This window comes from Cygnus olor, chromosome 2 (genome assembly GCF_009769625.2).
Source record: "Cygnus olor isolate bCygOlo1 chromosome 2, bCygOlo1.pri.v2, whole genome shotgun sequence".
NCBI classification, from domain to species: Eukaryota; Metazoa; Chordata; class Aves; order Anseriformes; family Anatidae; genus Cygnus; species Cygnus olor.
In genome coordinates, this window is record NC_049170.1 from 82,316,218 (window position 1) to 82,333,460 (window position 17,243).

A 17,243-nucleotide genomic window follows, 5' to 3' on the forward strand; every position below is an offset into this window, starting at 1 on the left:
AAAGGTAGATTAACGTGTTACGAGCAGTGAGACCAGAAAATCCTGTAGCTGCTCTGGCAGAATCCCCTGGCATCCCATTTGGGAGTTACCAGCTCCAAGCCTGAAGGAAGGGTGCTGCTAAATTTACAGTGACCCCTGGGTTTTCTCTTTCTTTCTGTCCTCTCTCCAGCCTCCTAATGCAAGAGATCTGATAAAGTGATGTACAGAGGCGATAGGTTATGCTTAAAAATATAATCCACTATGCAAAACATGGAGAGGGATCTCAAAAAAAGCTTTTTCTGTAGCAGTACAGCAATGTGGAGAATTTGCCACCTATACAGATGTGCAATACGTTGCAAGTGTTTTTTTCATGTTGTGACAGCACTTTTTGTCAAAGCCTAAGAAGTCACACCTTCAGGATCCTAATGTTTAATTGATCTCAGTGAGTCACCACCCGTGCTGTGAGTCACTGTGCTTCAGACCAGAAGTCAAGCTGGGGGACTATTTGAAACAAGCTTCAGAAGACATATGGCAAAAATTAATGCACTCAAAATGTAACCATCCTGTGCCTTCCTCGCAAGAGATGGAAATCTGGGCAGGGCTCATGCAGCGAGTCAGGATTTGTAGTGAAGTTAAGGCAAAAGTTTTACCTAAAATGCAAATTTAAAGTCTGCTGCATGTCAGTTTATCTTGACCCTTAGAGAAAAGGTTCCACTTTGAGATCCCTGGCCTCTAAAGGGCATGTATGCCACAGCCTGACAGGGCAGCCCCAAATCTCTCCTGGGGAGAAGCCCCATGTTCCCCTGAGTGTTGCATGGCAGTTTTGAAACCTGTAAGTGGCAATAAGAATTGATCGCTTGTCACTGAGGTCCACATATGATGGGTCTCTTTCTTTGTTCTTCTCCTTCCCGATTCATCATTTCATAACCAGACCCTGGCGGTTTTCCCTGCACAGCACTAGAATCCATCTTTTCTCTCCGTTTCTATGTAAGTACCTTGTATAGCCAGAGTTTAAATTTATGATGCCTTCACATTCTCAGAGTATTTTTCAAAAAAAAAAAAAAAAAAGAAAAAACCCACAAAGTTATTAAAAAAAAAGCACAAAAAAAAACAAGCTACATATAAAAACAAAAACAAGAATAAAAAAAAGAATCAAGTGATGTTTTTCATACAATATATATTACAAAAAAGCAAAACCATATCCAGGTCCTTATTCCTTGAAGAAAAGCTCCAAGTGAGCAGACCAAGCACTACCAGAAAATCAGTGCATGCACAAAAAAAAATAAAAATAAAAAACAAAAAACAGAGAAGTAGGATAGTCAGTTCTACCATAAGATACCGATCTCTAATGCCTTTCCCAGGACTCAACAACCAGAGCAATGCTCACAGTCACAGCCACTGGAAGGAACCATGACAAGACTTCCCTCCAGGCTGCTGTAGGACAGTGCTCCTCTCCTCCCCATCTCAGCCCCTGGCCAGAAACGACAACCTGGCTGTGTTTATAACGTTAAAGAAAACGTACAAGTCCCAGAAAATGACACAATGCTCAGCTCTACAGAAAATAACTATGCAGTTATGCCACGCTAAAGAGGCTGCAGGAGAAGCATCCCGGAGAGACACATCAGCCCATCTGCAACACAAAATTGGGGTGGTTTTACTGACAGACATTCCTGGAAAACAAAACAAAACAAAAACAAAAACCCATGGGGCCAGCCCCAGCACACTTTCAGCATCTCTCCTTCCTGCCAGCAGTGGCAACGACAGAGCATTTAATCTACTTAATCTTCAAGGCTCAGGGTAGCAATGCTTCTCAGCTGAGCTCACAGCTGGGCAAAGCACTCCCCAGTCCCAAATGCATTTTAAGCATCAATAAAGTGTTCATGGAAACACCTGGCATTTTTGACCAGTACAGCCAGCTGGGTGGAAGTATCAAGAATTTCAAAATGGCAATGCTGGGTACAAAAAATAAACCAAATAATCCTGGAAGACTTCAGAAGAAGAGGCAAAAATAAATAAATTTCTCTTTCTTTGGCCAGCCACGCTCAGAAGCGATCGTCTTCCAAAATACATCTTTCCCACTGACGGGAGGAAATCCCTGCAAAAGGCCTACATGCTTATCAGGCACAACTGGACTTACCTGGAAAAGGTAAGAGCCACCGAAAGCAAACAAAAGAAACAACAAAAAACAAATACGCAAGGAAAAGGAGAACAAAAAAGCCAACAAACCAGCTATTGAGAGGTTTTTGTTATAAGTTTTCTTTAAGCACCCGCTCAAAGAAACCAACACCACCTGTGCTGGAATGCCCAAACCCAAGACACAACAAACAGCTGACTTCCAAGCCATTTTGTTGCTGCATGACACTAGACCTCCAAGCACAAAATACATCTGACTTTCTTCAACTTCACTGTAGGTGGATGCTTTTGTTGAAAATCCTCCAACTAATGCCCAAGTGCTTTGGACTTCGTAAAGATAAACCCTCCCACTAAAATTTCTACTAAGCAAGCACACACTGGTATTTTGAGGGGTTTACAGCTGCCTAAGTTTGCAGGAACTTTTACTCGGGTAGCAGGAAATATATTACTGGTACCACAGCAGCACTTTTTGCACAATTTGAAGAATGCAACTACTTCTGACTGCTGCCACAAAGCCAAGGGTTTTGGGGACACGGAGAGGGGGGCAGAGGGGACAGAGAAAGAGGAGAGGGCGCGTGAGCCAGAGGACACATGCTCAGCAGGCTTCCCAGAAAGATATAATTAGACCATGTGCTTTTGTAGGACAGCAGTTTCGTATACCTATGAAAACAGTTTCCATCCCTGCAAAACAGTACACAACTGCAGACTTCAAGGGTTTGCCTAACAGTTTCTGAAGTTTAACACAGCTGAAGTTGCTGAAATACATCCTTTGGATAAGCACGACTTAGCTGTGATATTTCCACGTTAAGCTTTGAAGCGTATCTTTTTAAAGCCTGGTATTTCAACCTTAAAACTAAAGCACGCGGGACTGGTGCCATGCTATCACGCATCACTATGTGAACACTGATACATAAAACCGTGCTTCCACCTGCTTTGCAAACTTCAGCTCCGTCGTGAAGAAGGAAACCTAGGGCACAGGCTACGTCAAGCTACTCTCAGTCACCGCCCTGTATAATGATTACCCCAGGGTAAACAGGCTGGCCCCGCTACGCCCTGCAAGGCGATAGCAATGACGGGTGCATTCCTGCAGTATCCCCTTGCTCCCCAAACCTTTTGGCCACAGCTCACCTGGGACAGCCATCTCCACACCGTGGTGACACGGCTCCAGCAGCAGCGTGATTAAGTTAATCTGGAAATGGCTCTTTCGGTTACATTTGATTGTTCCGCACTAAAACATTCCTTGCTTCATGCCACAGGCAGAAAAGACTCTCTGAGCTACCCAGCCAGCACATCAGCAGAACCCCAAGATGATAGGATGCCATCTGAAAGAACGCAAAACTAGACAAGTTTCATCTATCCTGCGGTTTCACGTTTTAATCAGAAGCAATTAGCTTCTTCTGATCCCAACCTTGCTCTCATCACAGATCTGCTTCTTTTCCCCACTGGGACAGGGAAGAAGGAAGTTTGCTAAGTAAATAATCATCACTAATACGCTAACAATTAAAATATGATTTGTTAATCACATGACAGTCTTGTGAATACTCAACACGATTAAGTCAATTTTAGTAGCTTCCATATACCACCCACTTCTCCACCACTTCTTTTATTTTCAGTAGCAGTTCTCTTTATTCTGAGACATTTTGATCTTCTCCAGCCTTCACCCTACCAAGATAAGTCAACTAACTTGTTTCTCAGCTGATGCGATCTGCTTCACTTTTTCCAACTCCATAATGCCATCCAACATCAAAGCGCTAGGAGATACAACATCCTGCTTGCAGCTTTCATGGATGCTACATTCATATTCAGGATACTTCCATCTCTCTTCTAGATCTCTGCACCGTGATTAAGTGTCTTTTCTACACGTGTTCTGACATCATTGGGAAGTCACTGTCGCAAAAACAACTAACTTAAAACCTACTCCTTGCTTTAACCCTTTGGACACACTAACTTCAAACCTACCCCTTTGGACACATGAGAAGTCGAGGCAACATCAACCCTCACTAGCAGTTGCCCAAGTCACACACGGAAAAATGTTTTTCCAGTGCCACCCCTCAGTTTTCAGCTGACGACCACCCTTATGCTGAACAAGGCACCTTCTGGTGGGCCTGGCCTCATGGCCCAGCTAAATAAGTAGAATGAGCTGCCAAATTGGTGTTTTGAGCTGGTCTAAACGCTGTAAATAGAAGCCATATGTTTAAAAAACCATAACCCCCACAAAAAAAAACAAAAACCACCCACAACATTTTAGTTAAATATTAACATTCGCTATCATCTGATAATCAAAAACAAGTTAACGCTTTGAAGACCAGCACTTTCCAGGGCAACACATGCTTAAAACAAACTGCACATAGACAATTTCAAAAGGGCTGGCGTGGCAAAATCCAATTCACACTCTTATTAGGCCTTCTTTTGAAGTGGGGGAAAAGCCTCAAAAACGACAAGCTTGGGATACAATTCCAAAATGGAGACGAGAACAGGAGATAAGGAGAGGAAGCCCTTCCTCATGAGAAATACTTGCTCAAAGTCACCGTAGATAAAAATTAATTTTGACATGCAGTTATCACCGCTGTAACCCTGCCCGCTCATCATTTGAGGTCTACAGTCATTATAACCCGGGCAAACGGAAAAGAAGAGGGAGAGGAAAAAAGGGTCTGGTATTAATTCAGACTTAGCTAAATGTTAGGGGGAAGGAAGAAGGAATAAAAATATTCAGCTTGCTTCACAAATGAAGAGAAGAAACTGGTCTGTCAAGCTTGTATTGTTCATGCAGACAGCATTTTACACAGCCCTGGGAGAGAGAGGGGGGGCGGAAAAAGGTCTTACACTGTAATTTACATTCCCTATCCTTAATAACATTTGTAGCTGGGACATTGCGACATTGTAGACACGCTCATGGACTTCGGTCCAGAGGCCAAGAGGAGACTGGGCAGCACCAGAGCATTAACACAGAGACAGCACTTGAGCCAAAAACGAATTCCTCCAGCCCCATCCAAAACCCCTTTCTTGGAACCAGACCACCTGGTGCTGTGAAAACAGTGCACAAGAGTAACTATAAACCACATGTTGCTGGATAACGTGAACATGCTGTTTTCTAGACCTTACAGGTAATGTTCCTGATTCTTCCAACCTCGTTACTTGTGTACCTGAACACGTGCCCCAAAAACCAGTATCAGAAAATATTCGTTTATCTGGTCTTTTGTTCTCACATTTCAGTAGGACAACCTGCATTTGGGGCTCTCTCCTAGCTGTAAATTAAAGACAGAATAAAAATCCTAACAAAGCTCTACACTACGTATTGAGTTTTCCTCCAGGGGATAACATGAGAGATTAAAAAAGAAAAGAACTTTCCTTGGCAGTACGGACCTTCACTTATATCATTTAACACACTACCGAGAAGGCTTTCAGGCACTACAACAGTGAGGACAGCATTACATACAGAACGATGGCGTGAGTGGTAAAGATGTCCGTGATGCTGGCAGTCAGACAGAGAAGCACACGCCTTGCACCAGCCTTCTCCATGGGACCCTTGCCCCCAAAAAACCTTCGCCCTTGCCTCTCATTACCAGCTCGCCGGCACAGGCTGCAGCCCCAAGGGCAGCGCTTGCACCACGCTCGCAGGGGAATTCAAACAAGGTCACCTGCTGGCAAAAGCCAACAGAAAATAACCACATTTTTAGAGCCAAGCACACATTTTGGAGTTGAAGAGACGGCAGCCCAAGAGACACCACGCTGAGGGAATTCAGCACGGAAACCTCAGCATGGCTGCAAAGTTGCAGGATCTCCTTCCTCAGACAGGATTCTCCCATCTCCTACACGTCACCTCCAGCACAGGTGATTGCTGCCTTCTCCAGCAAGGCTTCAGCCTCATCTCATCGACCCTACAGTTTCTCACGGATAACCCCGAGTCGGGAGCACGAGGGGAGGAAGGCATACCAGAGGGCGCGTGCGGTTGTTCCAAGCAGGGATGCCAGGTAGCATGGAGGGGAAAACGAATGGAAAGAAGCAGGCTGATGGCGAAAACAGAAGACAAAGTACATAAAAGCTTAAGTATTTCAGCTTCTTCTAAATTTAGCAGCTCTCTAGAATTCATCTGGAAAGCTCTAATTTAAGGCTTTGCACCATTGATATGGCCAAAGGTCTCTAAGCGAAGGAAAACCACCAGTCTCATGCTATTCCAGGTGTTATTTCATTGAAAACGAACACCTTCACAACTGGCTGGCCTGTAATCCTCATCTCAGCGTTACCATGACAAACAGCAGGACTGGCTCCAAACTAAATGCTTTTCTAAATGCCAGTTCCTCCTCTTTGGAGATTACTTTAAGGAAACCATGATGGCATCTTTTACAATTGCACTCTTGTAGTCAGAGTAAGAAGTAAAACTGCTAGAGCACATTCGATATTTGGGTTCAAACTGCCTGAACAGTTGGTAAATACACACTGAAGCTTGCAATTCCTGCCACAGCACAGGCAGGGTTAGTATATGTAAACTGAATGACTGAGATACAGGATCTGCTGGGGAGTGGAAACAAAAACAAACAAAACCCCAACCATTTCAAACATCACGTCCATCCCAAATAATAATAATGAAAAAAAAAATGCAGTGCTTTCACACGCACACTGAAAATGAGGAATAGGAAAGGCTCAATACCAAGTCTTGGAAAGCTGAGAATGACTTAAAGATACTGTAAGATGGAGCTACCTTCCTAGAGGATTATTATTATTTCCACAAACACCACAAACTATTTACAGTAGGCTGAAATCAGATTCCTGTATCCACGACACTTTATCGTAAAGCTGGTAATAAACATTAACTCTATGTAGGTTCCCTCTAGCGCATAAAATCCATACCAAACAGAAAACCAAGACGACCTCAGACCTGGTGGCAGTACTGGCCTCAACGCAGTCGCTGTTTTCCAGACCAACTGCTTAGAAGTGCTTTGGCGTGTACATAACGCCCCCTCAAAAATAAATGAAAGAACATCTAAGCTCACAAGACACATATTTGTTGTCTGGTGAGATCACAGCTGGTTATCTCGCACGCTGGCGTAAGGTAATGTAATGTTTGCAGGTAGACAGAAAACAACTCTGCGCAGCTGCACTGCACCTGGGAACAGGGGTGTTGTCACTGAAACACCCGCCACGTCCTGCACGCTGCTCGGCCAGGAACGCACCTTGTTTTAGGGTGGTGTTCATCAGCACCCCGATAACCAGAACGCTCCATCGCCATCTGCTTTGTGTGAGCAGGCAGGTCCCAGAGCAGCTTCACCAGGATGCATAGGCAGCTCTCCTTGCCCTTCAGCAAGCAGATCCCTCATGCCTGCGAGCACTCAGATTGGCAACCTGTAACTCATTATCAGGTAACTTGTTGAGGGAAGGAAAAAAACTCTGGGAATCTCTCCCACATTAGAGGAATGCATAAAAAAACAGTAGTAGAAATTTGCCCTGGACTGCCAATGTTTTTGTCTATGTTTGATCATGTGGATTTGTTGACCTCTTCAGCACCCGTTTGGAACAGAGGTGGTCATTTCAAAGCCTTGTCTGAAGGAAATTTACATCGGTCCTCCTGCTTGATGCAAGAAGCTGCTTTGCAGGTCCCTTCACCCCCTTGAACCTGTAAAACGGAAGCAAGAGCATGGGCAATACGCTAGTTTTGATCTTGCTGCTTCTGACCCAACTACTGCACTGGGTACGATAACTCTGGGGTTTAATTATCTGGGACCAAGTAGAAGCTAGTCAGCCATGAACAAAAAATGACAAGAAAAATCCTGGTGGTTGCAGGAAAAAAAGAGAAGCGTCAGCATTTCTGAAGTCTTTTCTGATGCCAACCAGCTATGGGATACGCAGAAGAGAACAAAGACTTCCTCCCATTTGTGCCTGGAAGGGGTGGCACAGCTCTGATTTTCATAGAAGGGCTGGGGTTGGAAGGGACCTCTGGAGGTCACCTGGTCCAACCCCCTGCTCAGACAGGAACACCTGGAGGAGGTTGCCCAGGACCATGCCCTGATGGCTTTTGAACATCCTCAAGAAGGGAGAGTCCACAACCTCTCTGGGCAACCTATGCCAGTGCTCTGTCACCCTTCCTTTTGGGAAGGACCTTGTCAGTGGTCCCTCTGAATTAATAACTGCGTTCTGAAAGTGCACTTGAAATGCACACCTATCCCCTTCTCCAAGAAATACCACCCTACGAGCAGTGCCAAATTCATCTCTGCTGTTATCACACAGATTTTTGTGTTGTAACGTTCCTGGTTACTGGCAGGTACTTGCAATAATCCTGTGAGACACCATCACAGCCCAGGGCAGGTGTCACCACGCAGAGCCATTTTACTTCATGATTACTTACTTTACAGAAAATCCAGGGAAAAAAAGAAAGTATTTAAATATCTGCCAGGTTAGCAAGCTATATGAGCTGAAGACCAGCCCAGAAAAATGCCAGAACTGCCAAAAAGGGAAGAGAAGCTGGTAGGACAAAGACATATCTTTGCAGGGGCAAATAGCATCATGTCGCTGCCTGAACTGATCCATGTCCACACCAAGACAGCACTGCTCCATGCTCACTGCTGGGCAGCATCACCCCTGGGCCACAAGGGAGGAGGGGAGGTCTCCTGAATTATGCTCCCCTGTTTATTTTTCGGTGGGTATCTGTGTATACAATTAGCTGGAGGCTCAGCCAAACTGGAACGAGAAGGATCGAACCAGCAGCAGATAGGTAAAATCACGGCATGTTACTTGGGAAAGAAGATGACTCAACCCAAATCAAGTGGGAAGTTAAGAGCCAAGAGGAACAGCATTGCAGCAAAACAAGGCATCTGGAGCAGAAAAGCAGCCACAACAGGAATTCCCGTGTGACCAGACATGAAATATTATTACATAATTGTTCTGGGTGATTAAAAAGCAGCCTCCAACTAACCACTTCTCCCTACACCGCTGCCGAGAGCTGGGGTGATCTGGAACGGCACAAGCATGTGCGGAAGGGATGATGTGCTACCATCCGCTGTGATTTAATCAAGCCTCAGTCGCTGCCCATCGCCAGCTCTCGGTGTCCATTGTACAGATCCACGTTCAGAAGAACAAACCATACCACCACGTAATGCTGTTCAACGCAGCAGAGAAGTCACCCTAGCAATGGAGGGAAAAACAACCACCGCCAGCCCCATACAGTTATATACAGCCCCACACAGAGCTTCCATGAAAACTTTGCCCCAAGATTACAGCCGACTTTGCAGACAGAAGATTCAGACATTAAAGAGATTGACAAGAGGGTTAGAAAAGTCCCTGCTGAACACACCCCAACTTCCTGCTATGTTCTACAACTATATATGCTTTGTTGTGATTATGCCGCTTTTTACATTCATGCTAGTAATTCATCTGGACCATCATTCTTCAAATAAGTAAAAGGAGACCTCAAAAAAAAAAAAAAAGAGAAAAAGTAAGGGGGAATATTTCTCAGCATCCATCCTCTGGACAGTGGTGAGACACACAGCCCATTTAAATGATTTTCTTTCACTAGCTTTTTTTGCCCCAAGGCTAGTTCAGGATACGCATCTCACAAATGATAGAGCTGCACTCTGTTTAGAGTGATGTGATAATGGTGATGATGTGACAAGGAATAGATGAAAACCCTCAAAGAAACGCTTAGCGGTGAAAAAGCCTTACAAGTGAATTCTCCTGGAGAACATACCCTCGAGATATTTATGTACGAACCATGCTCAGGTCCAAGATTTATGCACCAAGCCAGGCCACGAGCTCAGATCTGTGATTTACCACGGCCACCGGAATTCCTGTGGTTACGTTACACATCTGACCTCTTCGCTGTATGTATTTCGACAGCATTAAATAACGAGCAGCACGTCTTTTATTACCGTTCCCGGTCCCAATGAGTGGCAGCACTATAAAAAGCAACGCTCCCCGTGACTCAGCCCAGGAGGGCAGGGCTGCTCGCCGAGGCGCACGCGAGGCCACCTCCGGCCCTGGCCACCAGCCCGGCAGGAGAAGGGCTGGAGGCGGCCAGGTCTCGACTCAATGAATCCCGAGCGTGACGCAGGAACGGGTGCTGGGAAAGGGATAGCTGAAAAAACAGGGATGGAGAGATGGCATCTGAGGAAGCCTCCATCAGATGGGTCAATAAGGCTGTGGAGACAGCCATCGTAGTTTAGGGTCTGCTCCCGAGGTACGTGAAATGTCACTGTCCCCGGTTCATTGACAGAAAGCGGAGCAGGAAACACACTTCGCACTAAGTAACCGCGCTCATTTCGTTGTTTTTGAAGAAAAGCATCCATCGGAGATTAGCTTGGGCCGCTGAGGATGAGAACAAGGGGACTGACCGGCCAAACAGAAGTGCATTTTTTTTAATATACTTTTGGCTCTCTTTACGACATTTCAATATAACCGCTGGCTACCACACAGATGACTAGGAGTTGGACTTGATGATCCTTATGGGTCCCTTCCAACTCGGGATATTCCATGATTCTATGACTGTATATTAGACTAAGGCAGATTTAATAAAACTCTATTTAGAAAGATGAGAACATTGCATAATCCATTACAGAACCAAATGTATTTTTGAGGGGAGTTAAAGGAGGTCTGAACATCCAGGCTCCTGAATCCATCAACGCGGCTCTTCTGCACAAAGGGCGGTGAGATGCACCCAAGAAGAGGCAGCGGCTACAAGAACTGCTCCCACGCTATCGGAGCTCCTGGTGGTTTATGAGAGAGCCTGAATTCGGCTACGCTGATGTTCTGTTTGGGTTTTTCCTCCCTTTCTTCTCTAGGATAAAAACAGACAGCACACCCACCCAGAAAACCCCAAAAGAGAACAAAAACACAAGCTAAGGAGGAATCCTGACCCCGTGAAAACAACCTAATTATAATTATAAGGGATTACAAATCAAAGAGAAAAAGCTGCCAAGTTTCTGGAAGCAAACATACAACAAAAGCTCCACACTGAAAAAAAAAAATGTAGCCTCCAAAGATGATTATTATTCTTTCTAGTAGAAAACAAGACAGCAGGGACCACAGCTGTTTATTTATCCATTAAAATTGATCTGCCCTTTACTGTGAGTTCTTCCAAAGAACACTTCTTTATTATTATTATTAAGGAAGTATGCAAGATAGCAAACCAACTCTGCCTTGACCTTCTGTGGTCAACTTGATGACGACCTTCACAAGACTCTCAGCGTTTCAAAAAAAAAAAAAAATTATTTTTTTTAAAACAGTTTGCACTCGAAAGAAATATTTCAAGATGATTTTTTCATGCTCAAGTATCAGTGTTAAGCCCTGCACCATATGAATAGCTCTGTCTCTGGTTATAAACAGAAGAAAATCTGCTTCTCTTAAATGTCAAATTTCATTATGCACTTCTACATCACACACCATTCACATCTACCATGTGCCTGTGTTTTTCTCATGGAAGGAGTGCAGCAGGCTCATGTTGTTTTTTTGTTGTTTTTTTTTTTTCCTAAAACCATTCTGGGTTTGAGCTTTTGGGGGATTTGCTCTGCTTGCTTTTCCAGTGTTGCGCACGCTGTCGAGGGACACAAAGATAAACCAAAATGATTTTGAGTGATTAATACAAGTGCGTGCTGGCTGACCAAGACACAACCACACCAGTCATCTGATTACTGCCGTGCTCCTCGTGCCCAACTAGATAAGCACAGTCACACCACAACACTTTCACGCAGGAAGTAATTTCTGCTGAGCTGGGGGGATTTCAGCCAAAGGGAACTACTTTCCTGGTCTAACAGTTTCATTTTATGTTTCCAAGAACTACAGCTGTCTGTCAGTACCGATGAGGCCCATACACAGGTGGCAGAGCTTCCACACGGCCGGTAGGATATGCGAGCTAAGCCTCGCAGGTGAAAAAGTGAGGCAGGCTTTTCGCACGCGCTACTCGGGAATACGAAGCAGGGGCAGAAAGCAGCGTGGCCCCCTCACCAGGAATTTTCCCCTTTAGCCATTCCAGTGGGAGAACCACGAAACAGAGCAGCACGCACCTTGTGCCTCGGGAGGCATACACCTCGCATGAGGCATTTCTCCTTTTTTTCTATGGAAAGAGTTATCGAGACAGCGACTACGAAGCGGGAGAAATTCAGCAGAACTTTCTCCACCACCAGCATCACCACCTCTGCCCAAAAGCAGCCCGGCCGTCGGGTCAGGCTCATGCAGGGAGGAGCGGTGACATGATGGGAGCCCTCCCTGCATCCCTGGCTAGCAGCACCCACGCACAACACCTCTCCCCCGGGTGGCAGCCCCACGGGGGCGAGCAGCCCCCGGGCAGCCCCACTCCTCACCTTGCTCACGACGTTTTGGACCAGGCCGGCCCTGATCCGGTAGTGCCACTCGTGGCAGTCGCACTCGCTGGCGTTGCTGGGGCTGGGCAGCGCGGTGGCCGGGGGGAAGATGCCGCTGTGGTTGGCGTGGCCGGGGGGGACGAGGGAGCCGTTCCAGTCGCCCTGCTGCCCGTCCGCCTGCCGGCACCAGAAGTCCGGCTGGTCCAGCAGGAAGGAGTCCGAGAACTTGCTGAAGCCGATGAAGAGGGCCGGCACCCAGGTGAGCAGCACCAGGGTGCGCTGGTACCCGCCGCCCAGCCCCCCGAGGAAGGGCAGCACGGAGCCGTCGTAGTCGAGGAGCAGCGGGCTGCAGGCGGCGGACGACGACGAGGGGGGCGGCGGAGGCGGCGGCACCGCCTGGATCTCGGCCCCGACCCCCAGCCCGGCCCCGGGGGGCGGCCCCGGGGGGGCGGCGGCGGCCCCCGGCACCGAGCCGTTCTCCTCCGGCAGCGGCCGGCCCTCGCGGCGCCGCTCTATCGCCATGCAGCCGCCCGGGGGGGGGGGTTCACATAGGGGGGGCTCCGCGGCAAGCCCCGGCGCCTCCCGGCGAGTCAAAGCGGCCCTCCTCCTCCTCCTCCTCCTCCTCGTCGTCCTCCTCCTCTTCCTCGCACGCACGCCTCGCCGGGGCCAAGGGGAGAGGAAAGGGGGGAGGCGGCGGCGGCGAGCGAGCCCCTCGCCCTGCGGCCCCCAGCGGGCTGCGGCTGCCGGCGGGGCCCCCCCTCGCCGTGCCTGTGCGTCAGGCGGCACTCATCCCAGCTCTCCCTGCCCCCCCCGAGCGGCACCGCCGAAAAGAAAAAGGAAGGAGCCGGCCGGATCCGAGCATGCGATGGGCTGAGGGAGGGGAGGAAAGAAAGAAAAGGAAGAGGGAAAAAAAAAAAAAAGGCACGAGCAAACAAATAATAAAAAAGAAAAAAAAAAAAATCGCCCGGCCACCCCGCGAAGCAAAGCCGGCGACAGCGAGCCGTGCAAAACCGGTGCAGCAAGGCTGTAGGAACACGCCTCCTCTCCCGGTTTGGGTGAGGAGGAGGGAGGGGAGGCAAGGCGAAGGAAGGAGGGGAAGAAAACACCAGCTCCCGCTGCGGCTTCCCCGCTCCCAGCTCAGCTAAAGGTCCCCCCGCGGCCGCGGCGGGGACGGCAGCAGCGGCACCCCCCGGCCCCCCCCCGCGGGCGGCTCGCAGCCCCCCATCCCGCACACCTGGCCCCGCACCTCCGCCGGGGGGGACACCCCCGAGCCCTCTCTCCGCGGCCCGGCGCTGCGGGCAGCCCCCACCTGCCGGCACGGCTCGGCTCGGCCCCCCCCCCCCTCGCGCCGCCCTACGCCTCCCCGGGCGGCCGCACCTGCTCCCGGCACGGCACGGCACGGCCCGGCTCGGCCCGGCCCCCCGCAGGGAACCGCCGCCGGGGGCGGGACCGGGAGAGAGCGGGGGCGGCCCCGGGGGGCTCCGCGCCGCCCCCCGGCGGGCCCAAGGCCGGCGGAGCGGGGCGCGCATGGGTGCCGGGGGCGGTGCGCCGTGCCCAGTGCACTGCGGCTGCGGCTGGGGCGCTGCGAGGGGGCGGGGGGGGAGGAGGAGGAGGAGGAGGGGCGGCCCGGGGGGATGAAGAAAGGGCATGGAGAAGGCTGAGGGGAGAAGGGGGCGTCCCTGAGAGCCGCGGCTGCCCCCCCCCCCCCCTCCCCCAGCCAGGCCGACTACGCGGTGCAACGCTGGGGAAAAAAAAAAATATATGCATATATATAAATGCCAGCACCTCGCCTTAGCTGCAGCGGAGTCGTTTCTGAGGTGTGAAGGTTACTTTCGTGTTAAGCTAAATTCGCTTCAGCACGTAAGTGCCTCAGACTATTTTCATCGCGGAGCACAGCCCGTGCATTACTGAACAGTTTTTTTGTTTGTTTGGTTTTTTTGAGATAACAGATCAATATGCACTTGTACATATGAACATGGTTAGCGAGCAGAAAATACTTGTGTGCATTAGTAGAGGGTTGGCATCGTTGCTGAATATAAATGGAAGAGCAAGTCGGTGGTGGACAGCCATTTACCCGATCCAGTCTCTGCAAGCCAGTTACTGTACACCATTAACTCCTTGTCTGTCCTTCCCTTCAGCTCATTTTCTTGCACAGGACACCAGAAAGGCCACCCCACTGCCACTGGTTCCGGATCCCTTCCATATGGCTTCCCTCAGCCCAGCTCTGCCAGACACCGGTACCCACAGCCCACCCAGGGGTGTCTCTCACACTTATTTGACCGCTCCTTGCTGAAACAGCCCTGTTACTCTTTCCCAGGGAAGTCTCCTCCTTTCTCCCCCCAGCAACTAGCCAGCTGGACATGCTAGCACGTCCTCACACCACGCTTTCTTCACGCCGACCAGCTGCAGTGCCCCCGGTTGCCCTCTGTTCTCCTCACGCAGCCGAGGCCTTGCCTCGGACCCCCAGCCTCTGTGTGTGCAGGGCCTAACCCTGCCTGCACCACCCCTGCTGCCTCTCGTCGCCTTCCAGTCACGTTTCTGTGGGGTATTTCAAATTCTTATTTCATCCCCGATTAGCGCTGCCACTCGGGATCTCTCCAGGACAGACCCCTTTGGAAACACATCTGTAACCACCTGTATGTCAGTAAACCAGCGAGAATTGCTGTTTGGGGCATTTTGTACCCACTACCCAACATTTTTGCATAAACCGAACTCCTTCATTCATGACCAACTTGAGGTCTCTCCTTTCTTCCGTAACAGGGTCCGTTCTTCTGTTGCCAAAGGAAATTTGGTCAGCTTGACCCGATTTCTTCTTGGCAAGTGTGTGTTAATGGTTACTTATCTCTTTGTGTCCTTCTGCCTGTTTGCCAGCGATTTGCCTGTTTGCCAGCGATTTGCCTGTTTGCACTAGGTCCTTTCTGGGAAGAAAATGGCTGCCTGGGCTGCGTGTTTTTTTTTTTTTTTAATGCTCTTTTCAAAGAGAGGCCCCTCTCTTGCTCTTTTCCATCAACACGTTCCTTGGTTGTCCTCCCTGAGTTCAACGTTTCCAGCATCGTTTGAGCCACTTCTCTCAGCTCCCTCGCCTGAAGCCCAGCCAGCCCGTTGATTTGAGCACCTCTAAATTACCCAAATGCTCTCGCACCTTGTTCTTTCCTAGTCAGGGCTGAAATCCTTTTCTTTTGTCATTGATGTGCGCTATGGCAATCACCTGATAACAAGCAACATCTTTTAGCAAAGACTGGTGCTAAAAAGGCATCAGGCACCCTGGAGCCTTCTCAGTCAGTAGCTTTCTCTCTCTGATGACTAATCTACTTTCCTTTGACTTCCTCTTACCACTGATGTACTTACTGAACGATTTCTCATGGCTTGCCATGCTCTTGTTGTATTTCCTGCGTTGGCTTTTCTCTGTTTGTCCCTGCATGCTCTTGCTCTCCAGTACTTCTGCACTTATCCTGTAGAAGCCTGACCTAGTTTCCCCATGCTTCCTTTTGGGAACTCGTGATTTACCCTTATCGGTTGCTTACTACCCTTCCTAGATCTCTTCTGCAATGGGACAGGTCTTCCAGCACTTCCCTGGTACCACTAACTCTCTTCCCACAAAGGGCAAGGCCTGCAGTTGGCAGGGAGAAATGGTAGGGGACTTGGGGAACAGAGGTCAAATTACAGCTTTGAGAAATTTGACTAAAAGCAAAGAACAGAAAACATTCGGAAGAGATAGGAGGGAAAAGAAAAGGCCTCAGAGGAAGAGGTAGGAGTAACATGAATGAGCAGAAACAGAACCTGCAGAAACAAAATAAAATCACCCAGTAAAATGAAAAGCACATAATGAACGGTGACAGCCATTACTCAAGCTGACCAAACATCTTCATCCCAAACACCTCTTCTGGGCTACTCCCATGTCCTGTGATTTTGTTTGGAACTGAAAATTTCAGAGGTGGTATATTCCTGGGAGTTACATGTTTTTACACGGTAGAAGTTTTCCCACCCTTGAAATAGTGATCTTCAAGAGACTCTTCCTGGGTACAAGAGGGTTGAGGACAAACAAAGGAAAGAAAATACATTTCTAGTAGCTAAGAAATGTGTTTTTGATGAAAAAGTAGTACTGAGGTAGTATTTCACTGAGAAAATATCTTTCAAATAACAGAAAGGTCATTATGTATTCTGGTGAAAATTGATTTTGATTTGAATAGGAAAATGAAAACATTTTGAAATGAATATCCACATTTTGAAAGGAATGCTCCACTGCGTGGTGGAGCCTACACATGAATAAATGCTGAAGTTGAGATTACAGAGCCAGGCCTTTCCTTCCTGTGCAGGGCTTTTTGAGACACTACCGCTCACGATCAAGCGTGGCTTCTTAACCAGTGCCTCTCTGACCCCCAATGGCAGATGTAGCATCTTTGGGGTGCCTCTTTGTTAGAAGACGATGCAGATAGCCATGATGCAGAGCAGCCTCAGCACCGGGGCAGTGTGTCCCAGCGCTGGAAAATGGGGAGCGCTGCCCCGACCAGAGCAAGCCTCCTGTCGCACAGCTAGCATCCTGCCTCTCGGCACCCTGCCACGGCTTGGAGGATTTAGAGCCAGGATCCAGACAAATATCATTGTGTTCACAGAGAGGAGGAAAAAAACAAGGTTCCTTAGCCTTGGCGATGACATTTCCAGATTCTTGGAAGGCCAGCCATGGCACTTTGAAGAGCTCCTGGCACCAATTCCCGTTTTATATAAAATTTGCAACAACCTTATCCCACATAATAACAACCCTGGCTATATTTTACCATTTTATGGGATGTATGCTTGGTTGCCTTTTTTATCTAAAGGAATCCTGTACTGTAGAGGTGAAGTTAT

General features: G+C 48.5%; 1 protein-coding gene across 2 annotated transcripts in view; it reads right to left on the minus strand.

Moving 5' to 3' along the window:
• SLC22A23 (solute carrier family 22 member 23) overlaps window positions 1–13,759 on the minus strand; it is a 99,213-nt gene extending 85,454 nt beyond the window's left edge. Inside the window, exon 1 of one of the 2 annotated variants that reach the window (XM_040548043.1) lies at window positions 12,399–13,759. In XM_040548043.1, coding sequence (XP_040403977.1) covers window positions 12,399–12,920 — 522 coding nt within the window. In that variant the 5' untranslated portion in view covers window positions 12,921–13,759. The remainder of the gene's footprint in view (window positions 1–12,398) is intronic. The other variant, XM_040548042.1, reaches the window with a different exon arrangement.
• Window positions 13,760–17,243: the final 3,484 nt, after the last annotated feature.